Raw genomic sequence first — 27,788 nt, 5'->3', positions numbered from 1 at the left:
CAGTCTTTTTGGTGGCTATCACTTCAGCCAAAAGAGTTTCCGAGCTCCAGGCGCTCTCATGTCGAGAGCCTTTTCTGCAGTTCACTGAGGCAGGAGTGACTATTCGCACAGTGCCTTCCTTTCTGCCCAAGATTGTTTCTCGCTTCCATGTGAATCAGCAGCTCTGTCTCCCTTCCTTTCGTAGGGAGGACTACCCAGAGGAGTACTCTGCTCTTAAATATCTGGATGTGAGACGAGTCATCATCAGATACTTGGAAGTGACCAATGATTTCCGGAAATCGGATCATCTGTTTGTCCTGTTTGCAGGTCCTCGTAGGGGTCTGCAGGCTGCTAAGCCTACAGTGGCAAGATGGGTCAAGGAAGCCATTGCAGCGGCTTATGTGGCCGCAGGGAAGGTGCCGCCTATCCAGCTGAAGGCTCACTCCACAAGAGCTCAGGCGGCCTCGATGGCAGAGGCCGGTTCCGTCTCCTTGGAAGAGATATGCAAGGCGGCAACTTGGGCTTCGGCCCATACATTCTCCAAGCATTACCGCTTGACTGTGGCTGCTCGGGCGGAGGCCCGGTTTGGAGCTTCAGTGTTGCGGTCAGGGATTTCTAGGTCCCGCCCTGGGTGAGTACTGCTTCGGTACATCCCACCAGTCTATGGATTGATCAGCTTGATGATATGGAAGGTAAAATTATGTATAATCATACCTGATAATTTTCTTTCCATTAATCATAGCTGATCAATCCATAGCCCCTCCCAGATATCTGTATTGTTTTATTCTGGTTGCATTTCAGGTTCAAGTTTACTCTTCAGTTACTTCAGAAAGACTTCGTGTTCAAGTTTTTTCACTTGGATTCTTCAAGAGTTAAGACGAGTTTGTGTTACAGTGAGCTGCTGCATTCCTCTCCCCTCCGTTTTACGGGGCTGGATTGAGACTTATAATTCTGCCGGCACTCCCTCCCGCTTCCTGCGGCTGTAGGGCAGTTTTGTACCCCTCCCGCTTCGGCGGTGTTCGGGTCAGTCAGCTCCTCCCGCGGTTGCGGTTGCAGGATAAGCCAGATCCCCCCGCATCGGCGGGTGTGGTGTCCCTCCCCCGCTCCGCGGGGATGAGCTGGACGGATTCCCCTCCCCCACTTGTGTGGGGATGAGCTGGGTTAATTCCCCTCCCCCGTTTCGGCGGTGGTGAGCTGGGCAGAGTGTCCCTTCGTGGGTGTAATTCTCTAAGTGCTGAGTCCTGCGGATGGAGCTTTGATATCGACATACTGAGGAGTTTCCGGCAGCACATGACCACATATAGGGAGGCAAAAGTTTGCTCTCTATCTCCACCTGCTGGTAGATGGACACAACCCACCAGTCTATGGATTGATCAGCTATGATTAATGGAAAGAAAATTATCAGGTATGATTATACATAATTTTACCTTTCCGTAGATGGGAAGGCGGTAGAACTAGAGGACATGGAATGAGATTGAAGGGGGGCAGACTCAAGAAAAATGTCAGGAAGTATTTTTTCATGTAGAGAGTGGTGGATACTTGAAATGCTCTCCCGCGGGAGGTGGTGGAGATGAAAACGGTAACAGAATTAAAAAATGCGTGAGATAAACATAAAGGAATCCTGTTCAGAAGGAATGGATCCTCAGAAGCTTAGCGGAGATTGGGTGGCAGAGCTGGTGGTGGGAGGCGGGGCTAGTGCTGGGCAGACTTCTACGGTCTGTGCCCTGAAAATGGCAGATACAAATCAAGGTCAGGTATACACATAAAGTAGCACATATGAGTTTATCTTGTTGGGCAGACTGGATGGACCGTACAGGTCTTTATCTGCCGTCATCTACTATGTTAATATGTAGGTGCCCCCCTTCATTCCTTAGGGCTGTGGTAGTGGTGTACAGTTGGGAGTTTGTTTTGGGGGGTTTGGGGGGTTCAGCACCCAAGGTAAGGGAGCTATGCACCTGGGAGCAATTTGTGAAGTCCACTGCAGTGCCCCCTAGGGTGCCCGGTTGGTGTCCTGGCATGTCAGGGGGACCAGTGCACTACGAATTCTGGCTCCTCCCACGACCAAAGGGCTTGGATTTGGTCGTTTTTGAGATGGGTGTCCTCGGTTTCCATTATGGCCGAAAACCGTGGACGACCATCTCTAAGGTCGACTTAAATGTTGAGATTTGGGCGTTCCCGACCGTATTATCGAAACGAAGGATGGACACCCATCTTGTTTTGATAATACGGGTTTTTCCGCCCCTTTGCGGGGCCGTCCTGTGAGGACGCTCTCATGAAAACTTGGGCGCCCCGTTTGATTACGCCCCTCCACGTAACTTTGTAAATGTAAGTGCTTTGAAAATATACCTCTAGCTAATATTGCTCAGTGGTTAAAAGATCCGATTTTTGTCAGTATAAATTCTAAAGGGAAAGTAGCTGCCCTCAGGGCTGAGAGCTTACTCCCATGAGGGAAGTAGCTACATCTTGTGCAGAATTGTAAACAGCTTCTCCTGCTATTTGTAAAGCGGCACAAATATCCACCACAAACCCCATAGTTGCAATTTTCTATATATCAAATAGTGCTTATATTATAATTATGCTCATATCAGTTGAGATTCACTCAACATCATCCAATGTCATGGACATAATGTCTCAATTATAATCACTATACATTATGAAAATGTGTTCAAAAGTGCTTGAAATGTGTTCATAAATGCAATAAACTAGTTTGCTGCACAGATCCACATATATTCTGTACTTATAAGAATATCTTTAAAGTATTTATCATTGTTTGGGGTCTTCAGTGCAGACTATGTTTTACAATGCTGCTTTAGGGAGTCCACCATCACAATAGTGAGAAATCTTTCTTCTCAAAATGTCATGCTGTTCCAAAAATGTTTTGTGTTCAAAGTCTTTTTCTTAAAGTTCCTTATTAACAAGAGAGACATCATAGATTCAAGCCTCTGCAAAATCATACTACAGAGTGGTCAGGGCTGGTTTATATAGATTATATTCATTTAAAACAAAGGGAAAAAAAGGTGTTGATACATCTGTTTTCACCAAGTAAGTGTAATGGGACTTGATGTACTGATATACTGCCTTTCTGTGGTACTATTGAAGTGGTTTACATTTATTATATACACAGGTACTTTCTGTGTCTCTGGTGGTCTCACAATCTTAAGTTTTTGTACCTGGGGAAATGGAGGGTTAAGTAACTTCACAAGGTGCTGCACTGGAATTTGACTCAGTTCCCCAGGTTCTCAGCCTACTGAACTAACCATTAGGCTATTCCTCCAGAGGATGCCATCTGGTCTGCTTATCTTATCTCCTTTTGGGGCCTATCTACATGGCATCTTTTCATAATGTAGGCTTTGTAACAATCACTCTTTCACATACACTGACCTTCAGTTATGCATGTACTAACTACCTTCAAGCTATTTTCATTTCTTCATTGTATTTTGTACAGTATTTAGCCCTTATGTACTTCCACAGCTGCACAGGGTCTCTTACAGAACATGTCATTAAACCAGTTCTGTTTCCATTTGCTGGTAGGGGAGCATATCATGTGTACTGACTATTTTGGTTGGACTCCAGGGAAGAAAATGATCGGGTCCTGGAGTATGGCTTGAGAGATTCATATTTTATTTATACATATTTGACATTTTGCTGGTCCAAAACAGAAGCAGCAACACAAACCAACTTAGTTGCTGTAGTTGTATGCAACTTTTAGAAGAACAACCTCTGATAGCAGTGTGTGTCAATGTTGTCTTACCGTTTAGTTGTTACAATCGATGCCCAACATGTTACGGCATTCAAATACCTGAATCAGGGGCACAGTTAAACACTGCTGCTAAGACATGTATTATGCTTTAAAAAAGAGCATTCGGTACTTAAAGGTTGCATGTACTGATCTCCCAGAGCCCAGTATGAACTGCTTCAAAAATAGTTGAAAGACACTCATTTAGGAAGAATGTCAACAGGCACAGTTTTTGCCTTTTGAGATTCTTGTGAAACGAGTTTTTAAATAAAGTTGTATACATCTGTGGCCACTGGTTGGTTGGTTTGTGTTGCTGCTTCTGTTTTAGACCTGTGACTTGCTGTAACTGTTTCCTACTGGTGTGACATTTTGCTAGAACACATGCATGTGGTAATGATGTGTGTTGGATTACAGGCGCAGGGATAGAGCTCATAAAGAGATTAAAAAGATCTTCTATAAAGTGATCCAGGCACGCAGAAGGTCTGGGGTGAGAGATGATGACATGCTGCAGACCTTAATAGATGCTACTTACAAGTATGTGAACATGTGCTTCTGAATCTGTGTCTGTGCGTGTGTTTTCAGTTTGTTTTATGGTTCAACATTTTTATTGATGACAATACAAAGTAAATACATCCAACCAACCAACCAACCAACCAGAGGAGTAAACAAAGATTCAAATATGAAAATGTATGCCATAAAGATAAAATGATACAGTCCGTCATCAAACATTTTACAATTATCCTTACCCCTCTATGTAGTACCTGTAACAATTTTAGTGATGCCAATGTGCAAGCTTGCGAACAGTAGAAAAACGTAAGGCATCAACAAGTAAAGTGTGACTCGTAGGTCAGAAGACAAAACACATTCATCAGACTGTTAACAACTTAAATCCCCAATCCAATTCCTCCCTGCTTACTCATTAATTAATTTACCCCATCCACCCCCAATCTCATAAGAGACAGCATGAAAGAGAACATAAGATCCTATTCTACAAAGAGACTGTGCACAAAAGAAAAAATGCCCTAGTCCCTCAAGCCCTCAAAGGGAATTAACCACTAAACAGCGCCTTTCAGGGATTCAAAGATTGTATATAGGGCTCCCAAATGGAGAGAGAGCACTTTCTACTCCTTGGAGACAAGCATGCTCCCCTACGTTCCTATAACATGAGATCATGCCAGTAGTCTGGAGGCAAATCACTGTTCCAGAGGCTCAGAATGACACGTTTGCCCAAAATACAGGCTTTACAAATCAATTGTTGAGCATCAGTTCATATTTAACTAAAAGCGCTCCGAGAAGGGAAATTGAAATGCAAGAGCCTAATAAAATGTCCAGTTATGGAAAAATAGCAGTCCAAAACACCTGCACAAAAAAAAATCCCAGAGAGAGTGAAAGAACGCGCCTGAACTGTGCTGACATTTCGAGCATAAAGGCATATCCATACCCCCCCATTTTAAATATTTCAGCTTTGGTAAGGTATGCCCGATGTAGTATCCGAAATTGGCACTCCCTTAGGTCTGCATTCACTGTAAAAGCAAGAATCCGGGAGGTTAATTTAAGGAAATCCAAAGAAAGGTTGGATCTACCCAAATCTTTATCCTTCGGGGGGGGGGGGGGGGGGGGGTAGGGAGGTCGTAAGTACATTATAAAGACCAGAAACCGAAAGCTTATCTCCCTTCACCGAAGTAAAAATTTGTCGCAGACGGTGACTATGCCGAGACCCCAGAGCTACAGCACTCAAAGAGCTGATATAATGAGATAATTGGTTATATGCGTAAGCATTATTGATCTCTATGGCTATACCCAACGCCCTCAAGCTCAACAGTGAACCCCTGTCAGTCAGAACATATTTTAATCTCTTAATACTCAGACATTCCCACGACCGAAAAGTGCTATTTTCATTGTCCGGAGTAAACAGCAAATTACCACGAATCAGCAACAGGTCTGACATATTCGGATCAACACCCCAGTACCTAGTCTTATCTCCTCAGACCGTCTGCAACGGAGTCAGCAACAAACTGTTTTGAAAAGACAAAGGAACAACATGCCTTGGGGCCTGTAACAAAAAATAAAAATGACATGGAGCAAAATAGTCAACTTCTAACTGTTGTGGAGTATAATCTTGCCTATCCAAAGACCAGTCGCCCAGGTGGCGAAGCATGCAGGCTTGGTTATAACATCACAGGTTGGGCAGACCCATATCTCCCTCCCTCCAGGAGCCCATCATCTGTTGCTGCAATGGGAGTTTAGATTTTTTACATCCCCAGCAGTGAAACCTCGGTTTTGGTTGACTTCAGTTATCGTCGGTTTCAGTTTTCGTTGATTTTTTTCAGTGAAAAATTTGTCTCGGATTTCATTGGTTGCCTCGGTTTTCGCTGGTAATTTTGCGAAAACAAAGGGCAACCCACACGTTCTCCTCATTGGATTTACATTGATTCATATGGAAATAATTGCCTCGGTTTTCGTCTTGTTTCGGTTTTCATTGATTGTTTTCGGACGGATTATCAACGAAAACCGAGGTATCACTGTAACAGTTTCAAGTCTGTTTTAAGAAGGTGAAGAGACAGTAATTGCAGAACTTAGTCATTTTGGGTATTCAAGCATGCGAAATAACTGAATTCTACCATGCAGCGTGTGTGGCAAGGACATCCATGCCCTCAAATGTCCAGCTGTTGCCTCCAACAAACATGAGATATTTAAAGGGTATAGTTTAGGTACCTGCATAGAAAGCTGTGTACCCAAATAAGGAAAGGAGTTTTGCACCCATTGAAGTGGGAAGTTAGTTCCCCACATTTTCTGTAACTCCTCCGTAGACGTTAGTGCCAGGGATTTAGAGTAGTTCAGCTTGAATCCAACAAAATTACCAAATTCTTGAAACAGTTCTAACAACGCAGGCAAGGACTTCAAAGGCTCGGTAATATGGACCAACAAATCATCCGCAAAAGCTGAAATGGTGAACTTAGAATTACCATTTGGGACTTCAGAGATTTCTGGATGCTGGGCCACCTCTCGAATGAGAGGATCCAGAGATAACACAAACAAGAGGGGCAACAATGATTACCTCTACGAATATGGAACTGCCTGGAGCGCTCCCCATTGACCCACATGAATGCTTGTGGGTCAGAATAGAGAACCTGAACCGCATCCCATATCTCCGCATTACTGCAAAAAGGAAAGTCCAGAGCACCCAATCAAAACTGACAAGGAGAGAAGGCACCCGCCTCCTGGCCACCACCTCCAAGGAAGCCAAATAGATTGAAAATTTTTAGCTGCCACTCGTCCCTTCACAAACTCCACCTGGGCTGTATCAATCAGGTGATAATCTGTTAGCTAGAGCTTTGTTGTATAACTTTAAATCAACGTTTAAAAGAGATATGGGCCGATATGAGCTCGGGTCCTCAGGATCTTAGTTCGATTTTAACAGCACAATTATCTGAGCTGTCTTTAAAGAGTCTGGAAGGGTCCCCTCAGCGACCATTGAGTTGAACAAACGGAGCAGAGGGGATTTCACCTGCTCGTAAAACTGTTTATAGAACTCCACCAGGGCCTGGAGTCTTATGCAGTGCATTTTGCTGCAAAGCCAACAAAAGGTCCCACACCGTGAAAGGCGTGTTCAAGAATTCATGCTGGCGAGGGGAAAGCTTAGGAAGATCTAAATTGTCCAGGTATAGTTCACTATCCAAAACTCCCTCCTCAGGTGCTGCATAAAGAGTTTCATAGAACCTCTGGAAACAATCTACTATATCTGCGTCTGAGTGGAGTACCCCACCTCCCTGGTCCTGCAATTGAAGAATACAAAACGGTCCCTTCCTTCCCTTGATTAACCATTCAAGCAGTTGTCCAGCTTTATTACCGTATGTAAATAGTTGATACTTGTAATATATCTGTGATTTGACCACCCGCTGATGTAGACGTTCATTCAACTCTCTCTGGGAAGTCAGCAAAGCTGCTTCCTGCACTTCAGTGGGGGTTTCCCCGTATTTAATTCTGTGACACCATATGAATTTCTCCAATCTAAGTATTTCTTTATCCCTAAGTTTCCTAGTACGGTCTCTGTAGTAGATATATTTCCCCCCACAATACTGCCTTTGCTGTTTCCCAATAAAGGGCAGATTGATGCACATGCTTTCCATTGTGAAATTCATAGGCATCCCAATGCTCCATCAGAAAGGCTTGAAATTTTTGGTCCCCATATAAATCTAAGAGATATCTCTAGTTGTAGCCCTGAGGACTCCCTTGTCTCACTTTGAACTGAAACCAAATTAAAGCATGGTCGGACACCCCATAGGGGTCTATCTCCACTGCAGAGATGGGAAGGAGAAAGGTGGTAGATATTAAAAAAAAAAAATCTATGCAGGATTTGGAGGTGTGAGCACGAGAAAAGTGTGTGGGATCTCTGTGTGGGATTCAAAATTTGCCACACATCTATTAAATCCAAGGCATTGCAGAGCAGAGGCAAGTCCCCGGCGTATTTGCCAGAACGCTGGGTGATGAATGTAGACTTGTCCAGATGGGGATCATACACCAAATTAAAGTCACTACCCAGGATCACCTTCCCAGCCTGATAAGGAGTCAAAAGATCAATTAAACCTTGATAAAATGTTTTATCAAAAATATTAGGGACGTACACATTGCAAAGCACTAGTGATGGCCAGCTATCTCAACTGAGGTAAAAATATATCTTCCCTCAGGTCCACGCACAGTGGTTCGCACCTGAACATTTAAACCCTTAAGAGATAAAAAATCATCACCCCCCACCTTACGTTAGACCGCAGGAACCTCCCACCCATCCTTTCTGAAATTTTACATGCTCTACTGAAGTTAAGTATGTCTCCTGCACAAAAGCAGTGTCAACTTTCTGGTGTTTCAAAGCCTGTAACACCTTAGTTCTTTTTATTGGAAAGAACCCCTCCCCCCCCCCCCCCCCAAATTCCAGGAGACAAACTTGAGTGATCCCAGGGTACCAATAAACAGTAGTTGCAATAATATATGCTACGGGATGTAGAAATAAAAGGAGATACTCCCCAGCCAATAGGTGTTCTCCTAAACTGGAAAAATTAAATAGTCCCAGAGAGACCACCAGGGGTTCCAAGTAACTGACAACATTACACGATGTGATACCCGTAAGCAAGCCTTCTCCGGAGTAGCCCCCACACTCTGGAATGCATTGCCTGAAAGGCTCCGCTTAACACAAGACTATTTCTAATTCAGGAAGCAGGCGAAAGCTTCGCTCTTCAACCAAGCCTTTAATGGAAGAAGTAACTAACTTGTTAGGCTCACTCACACACACAAGGATTGACTCGGGCTGCACATACTGCAGCAGGACATGTTTATCCACTCCTAGCCTAACTGAGATAATATTTAACCATCTCTCTGACCTCATATGCAACTTTCTTCAAATCAGTCACCTTACTTTCAAATTCTTCCTACTTTCTTACTCATCTATATGTTACAACTTTGCCTTACCCTTCACTACCAATTATAATGTTGTATTACGTATTGTGTTGTCATTGCAAGTAGTATACCATGCCATATTTTGTATTGTTGAATATTTTTACTGCTGTAATTGTCTATTGCTCATGTTTGATCTATTCTTACTGTACACCGCCTTGAGTGAATTCCTTCAAAAAGGCGGTAAATAAATCCAAATAAATAAATAAATAAACATCACACAGACTATAAGAACCACATAAAAACCAGAACCATCTCTCAATCATGTCCTACTTCCAACCCCTTATTTCCCCCCCTACCCACACACACATCCCCTATAAGAAAGGAAAATGCCCTCTTCCAGGGCCAGATTAGAGAGCTGCACGGGAGTGGGGATAGCGGGATTCCCAGGGGGATCCCCTCGATGTCTGCGGGAATCCCGCAGGGATAGATCCAGGTCCACAGGAATCCCGTGGGGATGGACCTAGATCTTGCGGGATCCCCGTGGAAGTGCCATCTCTCTTGGCACATAACTCGAGGCAACCTGGTTGGTGGTCTAGTGGCTTCTTTGGGGCAGGAAATACCCCCAGTGTTTCCTGCCCGCTGCCGCGGCGCTGATCCTCTCCTCTCTGCTTTCTTAAAATGGCTGCCGAGACTTCCAGCAGCATCCTCCTGAGACTTCACGAGTACCACAGCAAGTATTGAAGCAAAATAAGGGCACTGAGGTAGCACGGGGTTAGATGTTAAATAAGGGAGCCCGGAAGCTAGATCAGTATCATGTGAGCTCTTTCAGTTTGCTTTAATTTTGAAAATATTTTTTGTGTGTGATATTTTAATGATATTAAGTTGACATATTGTGTGGCCACAGTACACAAGGATAATGTCATAGACTATCTATTTCAAATTGGTGCTTTCCCAGAGGAAGCCCCTCCTTACCTCTCTATCCTCATCTCCCCTTACGTTCCTACCCGTAACCTCCGCTCTCAAGACAAATCCCTCCTTTCAGTACCCTTCTCCACCACCGCCAACTCTAGGCTCCGCCCTTTCTGCCTCGCCTCACCCCATGCTTGGAATAAACTCGCTGAGCCCATACGTCAGGCCCCCTCCTTGCCCATCTTCAAATCCTTACTCAAAGCCCACCTCTTCAATGTCGCCTTCGGCACCTAACCACTATACCTCTCTTCAGGAAATGTAGACTGCCCCAACTTGACATTTCGTCCTTTAGATTGTAAGATCCTTTGAGCAGGGACTGTCCTTCTTTGTTAAACTGTACAGCGCTGCGTAACCCTAGTAGCGCTCTAGAAATGTTAAATAGTAGTAGTAGAGGAAGAATGCTTATTGGGTAGAGAGAACAGTATGATCTAAATGTAGTAATAGTGCATTAGAATGCTGTGCTAAGCATCAGTGCACAGCATTCTAACGTGTACCCAAAAAAATACTTTTATTCACAATGCTGTAAACTAATAGCAGCTAATGGCATGTAATTTATGGCAGTGTCACGAAGTGCCTAGCACCCACCTGGGGCTAACCCCGCGGCCGCTTAGAGGGTCTATGCCCAGCACAACTCAGGTTCGCCTGTACCTACCGCTTTTGCTCTATACTAGCACCCTTCTCCTGCCAACTGGGGTCCCACTTGTCTCTAGGTGAGTCTCCCATTCAAAAGTATTCCCCAGTGATTTCTAGGTTACTGGGGCCATATTCCCAGTGGTCCCACAGTTCCTAGAAAGCACCCATAGACCCAACACATAAATCACCAGGATTCTTAGTTCAGGACATCAGAGCCAATAAACTACTACTACTACTTATCATTTCTATAGCGCTAATTATTTTCATAAAAATATTGAACAGTGAATTATAAAACCAGATGGAAAATAACAGGCAGATAACAGGTAACTGAATAAGGATCAATTATAAAACTATCTAAATGTTTTATCACTACCTGGATATAGTGCCTGGGAAGTACAGGAAATATAGCTGCTCACAGGTTACAGAATAAAACTGCTCTCAGGGTCTAAGTAAAGAGGTCGTTTTCTCTCTGTACTTCCAAACTGAGACTGGGGAAAAAGCCAGTACATCTTGGCTGAATTTGAGCTCCTGGGCCTATCAGAGCCCAGAACAACATTTTATAAAAGTAGCTAGCCACATCACTGCAGGTTACTTCCACTCTGTGTCAAATTAAAGAAGGAACAGTCATTTCTCTGTAACAGCTTTAAACACAAAACATGCGCCACCTGCTGGCCAACCTAGAGAAATATACTTCATAAAATATTCTTATATGCTGGAAAATTCACCATTTTGCCACAGGTGATGTCTTGAAAAAAATAGGTGCTGTAAGAAAAATTAACAGCACTTGCCACCATGGTAACGTGCAGCCATTTTCTGCTTTGCAAGTAAAGTGTCTCCCTTATGTCCATGAGTGAACAGGGATTGGGTCATGCACTAAGGGGAAGGAAAACTTTTAAAAATGTTTTAAAAGTGCTGCCCGAACTGCCCAACCTTTCCACCCCCCAATCCAGGTGCCATATGCTTCAGGATACTCCTGGCCTGTGTGCCCATTGTAGGGAGTCACTCAGCATTCAAAGTAGTGGACTGGACCTCCTGAACCAATTAAACTAGGGAGATATTCCTCATTGGCACTGTCGGGAAAATAGTGGTGCCTGACCCCTAGCAGTGCATCACAAAATCTAGAACAGCTTTTCTTATATTGTTAAAAGATTTAGTATTTTGCATTCCCATCCTTTAGTGCAGTGGTTTTACTGCTGATATTCGTGCACCAGAAAGTCTTACTGCAGTGGAGTAAGATTGACATGAGAAAATCTTGGGTAAATGGTTGTGTTTCAGCTGTTGAAGTGCTGTTTTCTTTCTCCAGGGATGGACGTGCTCTGACAGATGATGAAATTGCAGGGATGCTGCTTGGGCTGCTGTTAGCAGGACAGCACACTTCCTCTACCACCAGTGCATGGCTGGGCTTCTTTCTAGCACAAGATAGGTCCCTTCAGGAAGAGTGTTATGCGGAACAGAAGGCAGTCTGTGGGGAAGACCTACCGCCCCTAAGTTATGACCAGGTTTGTTAAAACTTCCTTTTTGTGATCAGAATTTTGAAGCATTGGGAATTGTGGCTATGATTTGAGAAGCCTGAAGAGGTTTGGCCACTCATTACAAACACTTTGTAATTAAATGACAAACCTTTTTAATTACAGCCTTCATTTAAATATTTTTAATAAGTGAAATTAAGTGTAGTCCATTTTTGAGACGTTAGTATTTAGCAGTGCTGAAACCCATTTCAAGTTAACTAGATACTTAGAGATCTAGTTAAATCAACCCAGTTGTATTTACTATGATAACAGATAACTTATCTGTTTATAACCTGTCTTTCTGTGTTCTGACTTTAAACATTTAACTTGAACTGATAGTGTGGAATATTGTCACTATTTGTTTGGCTATTTGATTAAATTATATATTGTTCCTCCCCTCACAGCCCTGCAGCCATCTTTTTAACTATTTAACTTTTAGCTAGCTCTTGAACTATCTGGCCAAAATTGAGCTGGTCAGCAGATCTGAAATTTTCAAGCAAATGCTCTGTCTGGTTAATTTCAAAAGCTAACTGCTAAATTGATCTGAATATCAACACTAGAAATTACTTGTTAGATGTGGTTTGATTTTATTTATTTTTTAACAAACCATCCGTTATGATATTGTAATCAAAGTAGTTGGTAGCATAAAAATACAGGGCTGTGTTTCTGAAAAGCTTTCTGTTCGTCATGTGAAATACTCGGACCAAGTTTTATCTTAACAGTGCGTGTTTTATTTTGCTTGTGTTGAATATGTGTGTGCAGTGTTGTCAGAACATAGGTCACTAATGAAAAGCTTAATGTAAACTTTTTCATAGCTGAAGGATATGAACATTTTGGACCGCTGCCTGAAAGAAACTTTAAGGCTTAGACCTCCTATAATGACGATGATGAGACTGGCTAAAACTCCACAGGTGAGTATAGGTTGAAAACTAGTGCCCCTTTTTCCTTATGTCAGTGTTTGCCAAACCTGGTCTTAGAGACACAGGTTTTCAAGATATCCACAATGAATATTCATGAGAGAGATTTGCATGCAGTGGAGGCAGTGCATGCAAATCTTTCTCATGAATATTCATTGTGGATATCCCCCCCTTAGGTTGTCGCCGCCCTCCTCTGTCGTAGGTAAACTACGTAGTTTACCTACGTCAGAGGAGGGCGGGCCCAGGAAGAAAGAAGGGACGTCTGAGGAGGCCTGCTGAATCGCTGATCAGCTGTTATTGCCCGTGCAGCAGAGGTGAGAGGTGCTGCACGGGCTGGTAAGGCAAAGGGGGGGTCGTTGGAGGGGGGGAGCGGCAGCGACGACCTAAGGGGGGCGGGGGGGCGGGGCACGGAACCGGAGCATGGCGGGAGGTGGAGCAAGTGTGGGAGATTACACAGGAAGGGAGGAGGGCCGGCCCGGGGCTGGGGCTGCAAAAATTGGAGTTTTTTTCGTGCGGGGGGGTGGGAGGGAAGCGGAGAGCAGTGGGGAGCAGCGGGGGGGGGGGGGGCAAGGCGTACATACAGGACGCTCATGACAAGCGCCTTTGCCCCCTCCCGAAACACACGTGTTTGTGGGGGTTTTTTTTGTTTTGACATCTGTGACATCTTTGTGGCATGCGCAGAGCAGCCAGCATAACGCTCGGCTGATCTGCGCACGCTTTTGGCGCTGATTAACGACGGGTTTAACGATTCTGTGATAAATCCTACTTTGCAATACCGATCCGAACATTTCTGGAGCGTTTTTGTACTGCATTCCTCGTTTTAAAAAAATCGTTAAGCACTTTTACGTTTTTTATTTTTTAACGTTTGATTGATGCATCTCCCCCCAGGTTTGGGAACCACTGGCTTAGGTAGTGAAGAAGTGGCCTTGTGAACCATTGTAGATGAATTTTAGATGTTTCCTTGTCCCTGCCAGCATTCATGTTCCTGTTCTCCACAAGGAGCATAGCTAGCTGTGAAGTAAACAGGCCTGAAGAAACTGACCCCATAATATTATATCAGAAACAGAAAGAGTTCCTTTTAAGACTGTGTTTTTTTTTTAAGAGAAAAGATGTCCAGAATGGAACAAGCACCAGCTGCTTGCTGTAGAATGTAGAAATTGTTCTCATTGCCATCTTGATCTGGCCAGTTGCAATGGCCCTTTGAGTGTTTACTTCCTAATTTCAGCTGTGAAACTGCAAAATATTCTAGCACAAGTAGTTAAAACAGAAGAATAACTCATAGCTTTTATAACACAGAATAGTGTGTAATGAGCTAACTCTTGGGTGAATGTTAGACCTTAGGGAAAGGAGGGTTTTTCAGCCAGCGAGGGCTGTTCTACTGCATACTACGAGTAAGAAAATGCTTTAAAAAAGCGTACACCTTACATCAATCGAAGAAAAAAAATAACAAAGGGATCAATATTGCAGACAATTACTATGGCTATTCTGGAAAGAACAAATGTATTAGAAACTGGCTGATACCCCATGTACACCTTGTATAACGTTCACAGTCATGTCATGCTAAGATATGTGAGGATCTGTTATTTACCCCATTCAGACACTAGGTTAGTCACTCTTAAAATTTTAAACTGCAAATAAAAATGTCCAAAAAAAACAGTGTCAATATTGAAAGAAAAAAAAATAAGGCTAGCGTTCATACAGGACACTAATTTACATGGACACTGCTGTCGTGAGAGTCAATACTGGCTTTTGTGGATATGAGTAAGATAAGTTGCCTTTTTGAAAGTTTATGGAATCTTTTTTTTTTTTTTACTTTATTCAACTTTTTATGTATAGAAAAAACAAAGACAAACCAACCAATATCAAACTCTACAAGAAATCAACATAAATACAGGCACATTAAAACCCTCCACCGCCTCCAATTAAATTGCACATGCAAATTGGAACTGTGCCTAAGTTTGCACATGCAATTTTTGGCGACCTTTATAGAAACGAGGTAAATGTATGGGAACCTTTCAGTCTTAAGGCTAGACAAGCAGACTTCCTCTCTAAAAATTTTCCATTGGATGATCATCAGTCTGTTGTGGTAGAGACATATGTCTGTTCTCTAAAAATTTTAACCAGCTTCAACTTTATTTCTATTTCAAAGTGACTCAACTCATCATTGTTCAGTGGTAATCAATTCACAAACATAGACAACTCCACTGTTCTCATAGGCTATATTCACTGAAGAGCAAACCTATGATAGATGATCCACTGTTCGTGTGACGAGGTTTGCAATAGCAAAACTCTGTTCCAGGTTTTTTTTGGTTTACCAAGGAATCATCACTTATGTTTGTTTTCCGCTTTTACTTTTTACTTTTAACTCCAAGCATCAAATGTAACTGAGTAAAAGTAGCAAAAATTGGTAAAATTATTACTTTGATAAAAGTAACAAATGTTCCTTGTACTTCTTTACAAGTAAAAGTGATAAAACTTTTACTTAAGTACAGTAACTAAATAAATACATTTACTTAGTATACAGCACTGATAATTTTAAGTTCTGGAGACAAAATCAGTTGTCTAAAAATTTTGAAAATAGACTTTTTATTTTCAGTGATATATAATTTGGTTCAGATCTAATGACCAGAACTGGCATAAAGTCTCAAACTGTTTGGCCCTTCCTAGGTGCAATGGTCTTACTTTTGATTTTTTTTCCACTTTGCCCAGCAAATGTAAAATCAGAACTCTCCTGTATTCAAAGTCTCTCTTACTGCTGTGTGTGTCACTTTCATTGTCCCCTTCCATTTTCTTCTCTTTCAAAAAGTTATTTTGGTTTCTTATTTTCTTGTTTTTTCCTTGTCAAAACGTCATGGTTGAAATCAGGGTTCTTCACTTGCCTGCAGTGTAGGAGAAAGATCTAGAACTTTGAAACCCATTCCAGATGCCAGATCTGTCTAGGCTCAGACCATAATCAGGCTGATTGCCAGCATTGTAGAAGGATGTCTCCATGAATTCAGAACCACCATCTGAACAGACTCCGGAATCATTACAAACTGGAGAAGACACTCCTGCTTGCCCTGGCAGCTGCATTTTATAGACAATGTTAAGGCATTAAGTAGTGATGATGAGTAGCTAATGAAAATTACACTAGAGTCCAATGATAGTCTGGAGCACCATTCAAAAATCTGATAATGGTAAATAAAGTTTCAAATGAGGCAATAAACAAAATGATCCCAAGTCTTATCTCCCATTTCTTATTAGACTATTAGTGCAGCTCATCCACAGTGCTCGGTAGATTCTACTCACATGCCTACCTAGTCCCTTTATTTATTTATTTATTTTATTTTATTTGTGACATTTGTATCCCACATTTTCCTAAACAAGTTCAGGTTTTCAATGTGGCTAACATTAAATATTTATAATAGTATTTACAATTAATAAACAGTTATGATAGACATAGATATAATAAAATGCATTAACAACACTATTATAGATGAGGAAAAGTTTAAAAAAGAAAACCTTTGGTCTCCACTAATTTTGGCTCCTTGACGAGCAAGTCTTTAAGTTTTTAACTCTTCATGAGGTACCAAACTCTCTTAATTGGAAATACACAATCATGGGGAGTTCCTGAAGGCCCAAAGGCTGCCAAAAATCTCATCAAGAGCAAATATTCCCCTGTGAAGAGCTGGGTGCATGTCCTTAATAAGGATTGTTCAGTGGATGTGCTGCTTCACTGAATCGGGTCAAAACCGGGGAAGCTGTGGGCAAGTCACAACAGTGTCTTCCCTGCTTCTGCATCCCGCCAGAGCTCCTAGACTTGAATTTGCCGCAAAATAGACACCAAATGTGAGGACTTAATGTCGCTCCTCCAGACAGGACAGCTGTGAAATACACTGAGCAATCTCTTGTCGCCTAGCCCTGACCTGCGTACTCGCATGTTTTAGAAAGAACCTCCTCGTTACGGCCTTCAAGGCGTCCCAAGCAATCCCCGTAGGGGGACCCGAATTCAAGTTGATATCAAGATATTCCCTTAGGAGTGTTTGATACGCAGCTAGCAATTTCTCATCCCTTAGCAAAGAGACATTTAGAGTCCACCTTGTGTCTTTATCTGCCTCATAGCAAGACGAAAGATGTAGCCAGGTTGGGGAATGATCAGAAATAGTGATAGAACCAATACCCGAGGCACAACCTCCCTGGGTCAAAGATGCATCGAGGAGCAAATGATCAGTGCGAGAATAAGAGTCATGCGAATGAGAATAAAAAGAATAGTCCCTTTCCCTAGGATGTTGTAAATGCCACACTGCTAAAATCTAGCTAATGCATTCAGCGCCTTAGAATTTTTAACGTCAATCCCCGAGGCTACACCCGACTTATCCAGGGCCGGGTTAAAAGTTGCGTTGAAGTCACCTCCCAACACCAATTTACCAAAAGGTTCAGCTTGCACTACTTTGCCAAGCCTAACATAAAATTCCCCCTGAGATTCATTAGGTGCATAGACAGCAACCAGTGAGAAAGCAAAATTGTTCAATAACACATGTAAAAGCAAGAAACGACCCACAGGGTCACACTTTACTTTCTGTACCTGGACCTGCAATGAAGAATGAAGCAGGATCGCAACCCCACGCTTCTTCGAGGCGTCAGCAGCGGAAGCACAAAAGACAACTGGGTAATGATGATGATTCAAAAACTTTTCATGTTCTCTCTTTAAGTGGGTCTCCTGTAAAAATACCACATGTGGGGTATGTATCAACAATTCCTGAAATAAGTTTTGACGCTTTTGTGGCGAATTGAGACCCTTGACATTGTAAGTCAAGAACTTAAGGTCAGCACTCATTTATAGCGCAATACATGAAATAATTCACAATGGAGAAGGGTAGTTAGTGGGGTTCCTCAGGGGTCTGTGCTAGGACCGCTGCTTTTTAATATATTTATAAATGATTTAGAGATGGGAGTAACTAGCGAGGTAATTAAATTTGCTGATGACACAAAGTTATTCAAAGTTGTTAACTCGCAACAGGATTGTGAAAAATTACAGAAGGACCTTACGAGACTGGGAGACTGGGCGGCTAAATGGTAGATGACGTTTAATGTGAGCAAGTGCAAGGTGATGCCTGTGGGAAAAAAGAACCCAAATTATAGCTACGTCATGCAAGGTTCCACGTTAGGAGTTACGGACCAAGAAAGGGATCTGGGTGCTGTCGTTGATAATACATTGAAACCTTCTGCTCAGTGTGCTGCTGCGGCTCGGAAATCGAATAGAATGTTGGGTATTATTAGGAAAGGTATGGAAAACAGGTGTGAGGATGTTATAATGCCGTTATATCGCTCCATGGCGCGACCGCACCTTGAGTATTGTGTTCAATTCTGGTCGCTGTATCTCAAGAAAGATATAGTGGAATTGGAAAAGGTGCAGTGAAGGGCGACTAAAATGGTAGCGGGGATGGGACGACTTCCCTATGAAGAAAGACTAAGGAGACTAAGGTTTTTCAGCTTGGAGAAGAGACGGCTGAGGGGAGGCATGATAGAGGTATATAAAATAATGAGTGGAGTGGAACAGGTGCATGTGAAGTGTCTGTTCACGCTTTCCAAAAATACTAGGACTAGGGGGCATGCGATGAAACTACAGTGTAGTAAATTTAAAACAAATCTGAGAAAATTCTTCTTCACCCAACGCGTAATTAAACTCTGGAATTCATTGCCGGAAAACGTGGTGAAGGCGGTTAGCTTGGCAGAGTTTAAAAAGGTGTTAGACGGTTTCCTAAAGGACAAGTCCATAAACCGCTACTAAATGGACTTGTGAAAAATCCACAATTCTGGGAATAACATGTATAGAATGTTTGTACGTTTGGGAAGCTTGCCAGGTGCCCTTGGCCTGGATTGGCCGCTGTCGTGGACAGGATGCTGGACTCGATGGACCCTTGGTCTTTTCCCAGTGTGGCATTACTTATGTATTTATATATGTACTAAGGGCCCAAGTATAGCTAAGAGCCATAGATCTACACAACAGCTGGAAAGTGAGGAGAAGCTGGCAAGGAAAAAGGAAAAAAAAAAAGAACCCCCAACCAAGCCCCCCCCTTCCCCCCCCCCAAACAACATCCATCCCATCAGGTTGAAACAAAAATACCAACAAATCCCTCTTAAGATATATATATTCCCTAACCCACCCACCCTCACCCACTCCCCACTCGTCCCACACAACTAGCCAAGGACTCACGCAGCCCCCTTACTAGGTAAACCAGAGAAAGAGACCCCCCCAATCCTGAAACACCACCCAAGACCCACCTCCCCCACACATCCCCGCTACTCCGAACACACACATCCCCCTTAAACATCACACATATCGAACACCCACTCCTTCCCCTCCCCCCCAACCCCCTCAAACAACTCACTAACACAATCAAGGCATATACAATACCCCTCAAAAACTAAGCACACAGATTGAAAGGTAGAACCGTGAGCACAGAGTCAAAGAGACCAGTAAAGATGATCTTGCAAACAAATCAGTCAGACCCCTCAGGTAACTTTCTGAGGACTCTTAGACTTGATGGAAACACGCTTCCACTGCTGGAGTTTAGCCCGAGCTGTAGGAACCAGATCCACAGTAGTCGTCAGTCCTTCTCCATGCAAAACCTTCCAGACCTCAGATAAGTGTCGAAGCCGATGCAGCCTCCCCCCCACTGTGAAGCAGAGGGCAAAGGGAAAAGACCAGCGGTAGGGAATCTTGTTTTTGGTGAGAATGTCCAAAGCTGGTTTCATCGCACAACGTTGAGCCAACGTCAGCTGGGAAAGATCGTGATACACCTTTACACAAGCCTCATAATTGATATGCGAAACCTGGCGGGCCCGCTGCATGACTTGTTCTTTGGTGGCATAGGAAGAAAAACAGACCACAATATCACGCGGCTTTTTGTCCACTCTTTCCCAAGGCTCGGTGAGCTCTTTCAACAGCAATGTCCTCTGAGCCACATAGTAGCTTAACCACCGATACTGCATCTTTTTTATCTCCCACCTCAGGGACCCCACGGAAACGGATGTTGTTCCTTCGCCCCCGATTTTCCTGGTCATCTACTTTATATTGTAGCTCATCCAAATACTCGAGGAGCTTTGAAATTCTAGAATCAGCGCCGTTCAGCTGCTCCACATGCTCATCAACACGGGCCTCCCTCCACGTGCCCCCCAAGCTCATGCAAGTCCACACACAGTACATCCATACGATCAAGTATTTTCTCCTTAGAGGATTTGATCTCATCTCTAATCTTAGCTAGGTATTTTGCTAATTCCTTTGAAATGCCTCGTTTAACAGAGGCGCTGCCAGTCTCCGTTGTGGACATAGTGGAATCCGAATGTGAGGCGCGAGCCGGTGAGAGCACATGGCGCCCCGAGGCCTTACCGGCTTGCCGTGCTGACTGCCGTTCGCTTTTCCTCTGAATCGCCGACATAGCTCCCGCCTGCACAAAAAAAAGAACAGCACAGTGGAATCTGACTCCTTCCAATAAATCAGAGCACCAATTCAAGAACGGAGGAATGCTTTTATCAGCTAGTTGAAAGCAGGGATGCGACGGAGCTCCGGACTCAGGCAGCCATCCGAGATCGTGACATCACTTTCTCTTCAGCTACCTTCTTTTTATAGTGTTGGAAGGATGACTTCCATTTGGATTTATCAGTAATATCTTTGTTCTTTCTCCATTGCTTTTCAAGGCGTTGACATTCCCTTTTTGGGATGGATAGCTCTTCTGTAAACCATGGTGAATTTCTGGATGTCTTGACCTTTTTAGTGGTAGGTGGATCAATTTTGTCTAGTATGACTTTCACCTTGGTATCCCAGCTTGATTTGATCGAACCATGTGTAGGAGAGGAGGTAGTGAGGGAATCAGTTAGCTCAGACCAGAAAGTGACCTTGTTGATTTTTACCTCTGGTGGAGATGAGTTTGAAGGACTTGTGCCTGGTTAAGCTTGACATACAGATATCAATGGTGAAATCCAGTTGGAAGTGGTCAGACCATGGTACTGGCTTCCATTTGAATTGACCGATCAAGCTATTAGGATAGGAAGTCATGAAGTCTAACGTAAGGCCTTTTTCATGAGTTGCACCCTTAGAGAATGTAGTTGGTTTGCAGTCCTTAAAGAATGATTTGAAGTTGTGGACATTGGTGTGCGCATCATTTTCCAAGTGTAAAAGCCTCCCAGGAAGATAATCCTAGAAAATTGGGACATGGCAGAGGAAGTAATCTCTACAAGTCAAGGTTCTGCCTTGGACCAAGCTCCTGGAGGACAGTAAATAAGGAGTACAGCGATTTGATTTGCCTCTTTTGAATTGTTGCAGAATTTGCACAGCATATATTCCAGTTCTGGGAAAACCCCAGAACTAACTAGACGTGGAAAAAAATACTCTTAACATAGTAGATGATGGCAGAAAAAGACCTGCATGGTCCATCCAGTCTGCCCAACAAGATAAACTCATATGTGCTACTTTTTGTGTATACCTTACCTTGATTTGTACCTGTCCTTTTCAAGGCACAGACCATGTAAGTCTGTAAATAAAGACCGTGTAAGACCGTGTAAATATAAGAGCAAAAGTCCACTGCCTTTTTTACCCTGTCTTGGAGAGTGAAGAATACCATAACCAGGTGGATAGATATGAAGCAATATCGGACTATCAGCTTCTGTGAGCCATGTTTCTGAGATAAACAAAGTCCAGATTTGAAGATTCTAGCAGATCCCTGAGTAAGAGAGCCTTGATGCCCACAGATTTGGCGTGGATATAAATGGCGAGGACAGGAGTGAGTTGAGACTTGTGTTCCAAAGGGGAGACTTGTTTGGGTAATTTCAAAAGGTAACAAGTTTTTTTTAGGCCATCGAATGTTAGCTATTTGGTTCTGGTCTGAAACAATAGTAGTGTTTTGATGATATATATTGACATTGTCTAGCAGGTATCTGATATTACAGTTAGGGTGTTTCTTAGTACAGTGTTTTCTAGATGGATTGTAGATTATGGGGATAGGATTAGGCACTAAGTTATCTGGTAGGTTGCTGCCCGACATACTCAAAAGGGATAAGCAAATCCATGGTAATAGCTTTTGGAGCTAATTTAAGTCAGTCGGATTTAGCACTCTTTATCAGTCCTAAATATGCACTGCTAAAGACTTCAGAACAGAGTTCTCCCTGAGGGTAGAAGCCACCAATGGTGTAGAGAGGTCATGGTGTCTCAGGAGCTCATAAAGTGAGGAGGTGTGGATGTGCCATTGTGGCAGACTCCAAATTGATGCTGTGACTCGCTGTTATTAGGTAGGGTTCCTCTTTCAAGCTGCCAGTCTTCTATTGTCAGTTGTGTAGCAGTAAGGGAAAGTTTATAGTGTGCGAGAGGCCACAGTGTAGCTCTCATGTTATAGAATTATCAGTTTCCTTTGTTTGCTGTTTGAATTATGGTTACAAGTACAGAGCTGAACAGAACAGGTATTTGTATGACAGAGGAGAGTAATTGACCTTAAGCACTCCTTGGGTTCCTCTAATACCTTTAAAAGAGAGTGCGAAAGAGCAATCTTTTAAAAAAATAAACATATAAAAGCTGGTGGATTAAGAATCTGCTTAATGTGCCCTTCTTAAAATTATAATTTTTATGAAAAAATGCTGAAAAATCACTGAGAAATTGACATTTAGTTAAAAATATTATGCGTTCCAGGTGCCATGTTTCTTTGCATTTCCCTATGTACAACAATTATGCAGAGGACAAGCAGGCCTATCTATTCTCACAAGTGGGTAACACAGGCCGTGTTGCCTGGTCCGGGTCTTATGACAAGCGTAAGAAGAGCTTTGTGGAGCCCAAGACACTCTCCACCGTGCATGCGCGAGTGCCTTCCCGCCCGCCGCATGAACATAGTCACCTCAATTGCTTTTATACCGTGGTGAGGATAGGGTGTACTTTTTTCACCGTCTCCACACTTGCTCAGTCCAAGAGCTTCTTTTGTGTCTCTGACGTGTTTTTTTTCTTCGCTTTTTTGGCAGTCCTTCTGTTCGTGGAGCTTTGTTTTCCCTTTTTCTTTATTTTCGTAGGTTTTTTTTGCCAAATTTTAAAGTTTTCTTTAATTTTTCGTCATCACAAGGCCACTTTTGGGCAGGTTCACTCCCTATTTTTTCTCGGGTGCCTCGTCCCTTTTTCCAGCACCATTGCTTCTCTTAATTTAGCCAACAAAGTTTTCCCGTCCATGTCATTCCCAATGGCTTCAAGCGCTATACCCGGTGCAGTCGGACGATCTCTGGAACAGACACCCATTCTTGGTGTCTCCAGTGTTTAGGGCTTGACCTTAGGCCTATAAACTGCAACCTTTATCTTTGTATGAAGAAAGGACCCAACTTTCCAGAGAGGCTCAACATGAGAAACCTTTTGGAGCCAAGTCTGGTTCCTCGGTGACGATATTGGCATCGAGGTCAATGGTGTCGGGAGCATCAGTAAGCATGGCTGCTGCTAGGCCTGCAAACACTGGAAGCAGTGGTGCATCGAGTGGGTCTCCACCTGTCTGGAGGCCTACTGCTGTGCAGAGCCCCCAGGACCATCCATCGTCGGACCTGAGGTGATGTGATGATATGATGTCCTCGTTGGCACCAAGGAGCCTCGGTGACAAGCTTCAGGCAAAGGCCAAGAAGCATTGTCATTGATCCCCCTTGATGCATGGTGCTGGGAGTTCTCTGGCGTCGAGAGATTTGGCACCCAAGAATTGTCAGTGCCAGTAGGACCATTCCCCCTCCATACAGGAGGTATCAATGCTCTCTTCTACCAGCAGCTGGCTCTGGTATTGACCCCGACAGTCCTGCAACCTGTCTCTCTCAACCGGAGCCACAGCTTTTCCCAATGTTGACCCTCGATAAGCGCATCTCGGCCTTGATTCCTGAGCTGCTTGATGGCCTTATGCAATGATAGGCATCGGGGGTGTTTGCGCCTACCCTGCCGCCTGTTGCGGCCTCTCATGGACCTCAGCCTGTCGTGCGGCTCCCGTGTCGACTGCCACCCAAGCCGGGACCTCGTTGACGTCTGTGGAGGATGCTTCGCCAGAGTCGAGACGGGAGTTCCTGTTACTATCAGAGGCCCCTTAGGCCCAACCCTAGCGCTCTCATTCTCGTCAGTAGCATGCACCTAAGGCCCCTGCTTCTCTCCAGTCAAAGCAAAGGACAAGCTTTTGACTGACTCCAGCAGAGCATAGCCTCCGTAAAAGTGTCTGTCCTGAATGACTTGGGGGGGGGGGGGGGGGGCTGAAATTTTTTTCATGAAAGGTGGCCCCTTATAACCTCTGACTTGTGGGTTCTCCAAATAGTCCATCTTGGATACGCCCTCAATTGGCATCTGAAACCTCCAAGTTGCCCACCGAGAGCTCACTAGTTCAGCTCTCGGCATGAGCAGGTGCTTGCAGAAAAACTCTCAGCCCTTCTGAAGGCCTATACGGTCGAGCCCGTTCCACCAGAGGAAGAAGGGCAGGGATTTTATTCCAGGTTCTTCCTTGTGCAAAAGAAGACGGGGGGGGGGGGGGGGTGGAATGTGTCTTGTCCTAGACCTAAGGGCCCTGAACAAATTCCTGGTCAAAGTTTGGGATGGTTTTCCTGGGCACCCTTCTCCCGATGATTCAAGAAAATGATTGGCTATGCTCTCTGGACTTAAAGGATGCATATATTCACATCCAAATAGTTCCTGCCCACCGGAAATAGCTTTGGTTTCGGCTGGGAACACACCACTTCCAGTACCGCATCTTGCCTTTTGGCCTTGCATCAGCTACCAGGGTCTTCACCAAATACCTGGTAATAGTCGCAGTGTCGCTACACAGGCTGGGGGTGCGTGTGTTCCCTTGACGATTGGCTGGTGAAGAGCACGTCGGAGGACGGTGCTCGAGAGTCCATACAGAGGACTATTTGGGTGCTCGAGCTACTAGGGTTCGTTAAAACTATCTCAAGTCCCGTCTTTGCCCTGCCCAGCAATTGGAATTCATTGGAGCCCTGCTCAATATGCAGAAGGTTTGAGCCTTTCTCCTGGGGCCGAGAGCAGACATTCTAGTTGCACTGGCTTCTCAGGTTCGAGCCTCTCAGCAGGTCACAGCTCGACAGATGTTGAGGTTGTTGGGGCCACATGGCCTCCACAGTTTATGTGACTCCCTTGACATGCCTTCACATGAGATCAGCCCAATGGACTCTAGCCTCCCAGTGGTGCCAAGCCATGTGAGGTCTAGAAGATGTCATCTGAGTGTCTCCAGAGCTTGTTCTCTCTCTGTTGTGATGGACCATTCGATCCAATTTGACTCTGGAACTTCCATTCCAAATTCCTCAGTTGCAAAAAGTGCTGACGACGGATGCATCTCTCCTGGGTTGGGGAGCTCATGTGGATGGGCTTCACACTCAAGCAGCTTGGTCTGCTCGGGAAACAGATATTCAGGTCAATCTCCTGAAACTCCAGGTGATCTGGAATGCTCTAAAGGCTTTCAGAGATCGGCTGTCTTACCAAATTGTACTCATTCAAATGGACAATCAGGTTGCCATGTGTTACACAAACAAGCAGGGGGGGCACCAGATCACGCCCTCTGTGTCAGGAGGCCATCTGGATATGGTGCTGGTCTCGCCAACATGGCATGTTCCTTGAAGCCACTTTGCCGGTGGGCAAAAAAACAGTCTGGCTGGTAGGCTGAGCAGGGTTGTACAACCGCACAAGTGTTTTCTCCACGTGGGCATTGCCCATGAGATTTTCCAAGCGTGGGCACCCCCTCGGTGGACCTCTTTGCCACTCATGTGAATCACAAAGTCCCTCAGTTCTGTTCCAGGCTTCAGGCCCACAACAGACAGACTAGTGTTGGATGCCTTCATCGGGGAACAGGTCCATGGCTGTATCGGTAGCCCACTTGCGGTCAGCCTCCATAGAAGAAATTTGCAAGGCTGCGATGTGGTCTTTAGTCCACACATTCACACCTCATTGAGCAGGATACCCGATGCAACAGTCTGTTCAGGCAGACGGTGTTGCAGAATCTGTTTGGGGTCTAGAATCCAACTCCATCCCCCCTAGGCCCATTTTATTCTGTTCCAGGTTGCACTCTCACTCAGTAATATATAGTTTAAGGGTAATCTGTTATGGCCCAGTTGACTAATGTTTGTTGTTTTCGGTGAGCCTGGATGCTAGGGATACCCCAGTTGTGAGAATTATGGCCTGCTTGTCCTCGGAGAAAGCTTAGATACTTACCCGTATCAGGTATTCTCTGAGGACAGCAGGCCTTATATTCTCACAAACCCACCCGCCTCTCCTTAGAGTTGTCTCCTATTTTTCCTCTTTTTTATGCTGTAGTATCTAACTGCGGTAACCACTCTTTCATGGCGGGCGGGAAGACACTCGCACATGTGAGGTGGAGCAACTCTCACGGTCCACAAAGCTCTGTTTAAGCTTGTTAGAAGTTCCGGATCGGGCAATGCCCGATCGCGTTACCCAATTGTGAGAATATAAGGTCTGCTGTCCTCAGAGAATACTTGCTTACAGGTAAGTATCTTCGCTTTATGTACAGTGCTTTTGTATTTGTTTTTTTAGAGTGCTTATTGTACCCTTGATGTAGGCTTCTGTTGAAACATGGCCATGTTGGGTCTTTATTCAATAAATAAATTTCCACCATAGTACTGTGTTTTGTGGCATTATCCAACTTTTTGCTTCCTATGCTATTCCTGTTTGATCTTGCCTCTATGTCGGCTAACTTAGTACTTAATACATTTCTTAGGATAATTTAAAATGAAACGCATTACCAAAGCCAAGACTTTGGATCTGTCTTCAAGAGAGAAAATCTAGACACTGAAGAGAATTATTTTATACAGGGCAGAGTATACTGATCGTGGTTGCTGGTTTCACTATGTTCCTTTTTCCCTTAGGCTATTGAAGGTTACACTATTCCTCCTGGTCATCAGGTCTGTGTATCTCCTACTGTTAACCATAGACTTAAGGATATCTGGATGGATCACAGCACTTTCAACCCAAACCGGTACCTACAGGAGAACCCTGCAGCAGGGGAAAAGTTTGCATATGTGCCGTTTGGAGCTGGTAAGAGGAAGATATTACCAAAAATTTAAATATTTTATATTAAAATATATCCTGTGATGCTTTCCTTTACCCTGTAAGCAAAGTACAGAGAGGATGTGACTGCTGTGAAAAATTTAGTGGAGTAAATGGTGGGGTCAAAATGTAGTAAAAGTTACAACTGAAAAGAATTCACCTAGTTCCAGCGGATTGTCTGCTGAGCAGTCAGCCTAATAGTTTTTTTCAGTGGAGGAGAGAAAGAGGCAAGAGGAGCAAGCACTTTTTATTCTGCTGTTTTTGAGCTTCTAGCTCCTTTTGGATTTAGTCTCTTGGTTGCTATTGGATCCTAAGTATTTGTTGGCAAGTTCCAGGGTTTTATTCCCATTTTTTTTTTTTTTTTAGCCAAACCACCCTGGTGATGATGTTCAACCAGGGCCACTGCCTGTGATTTTTCTGTGAAACCTTGTGTACCCTGAATTGGAGTAGAAGATGGGTAATGGACACTCAACCAGAGGAACTGGTTCTTCAGAGATACTTTATTCAATATTGGTAAAGTAGGACCCAACATGGTCTGTGTTTCAGCGTGATAAAACGCTTACCTCAGGGGTCACAATGATATTCCACCAAATGTAAATAGGAAAAAGTATCCA

General features: G+C 43.8%; 1 protein-coding gene across 2 annotated transcripts in view; it reads left to right on the top strand.

The window, feature by feature from the left end:
• The window catches only part of LOC115468460 (lanosterol 14-alpha demethylase), a 110,773-nt gene that overhangs the window by 71,908 nt on the left and 11,077 nt on the right, over positions 1-27,788 (top strand). For both annotated transcript variants that reach the window (XR_003941874.1, XM_030200204.1), the window contains exons 6-9: positions 4,130-4,249; positions 12,012-12,207; positions 13,032-13,127; positions 26,994-27,162. Coding sequence is in view for 1 of the 2 variants with exons in the window: in XM_030200204.1 (XP_030056064.1) it covers positions 4,130-4,249; positions 12,012-12,207; positions 13,032-13,127; positions 26,994-27,162 (581 nt within the window). In the remaining variant the exon portion in view is untranslated. The remainder of the gene's footprint in view (positions 1-4,129; positions 4,250-12,011; positions 12,208-13,031; positions 13,128-26,993; positions 27,163-27,788) is intronic.

The sequence above is a fragment of the Microcaecilia unicolor genome, chromosome 1 (assembly GCF_901765095.1).
Source record: "Microcaecilia unicolor chromosome 1, aMicUni1.1, whole genome shotgun sequence".
Taxonomy (NCBI): Eukaryota; Metazoa; Chordata; class Amphibia; order Gymnophiona; family Siphonopidae; genus Microcaecilia; species Microcaecilia unicolor.
Note: the sequence above shows the minus strand (reverse complement) of the source record. Positions and strands in the feature narration are given on the sequence as shown.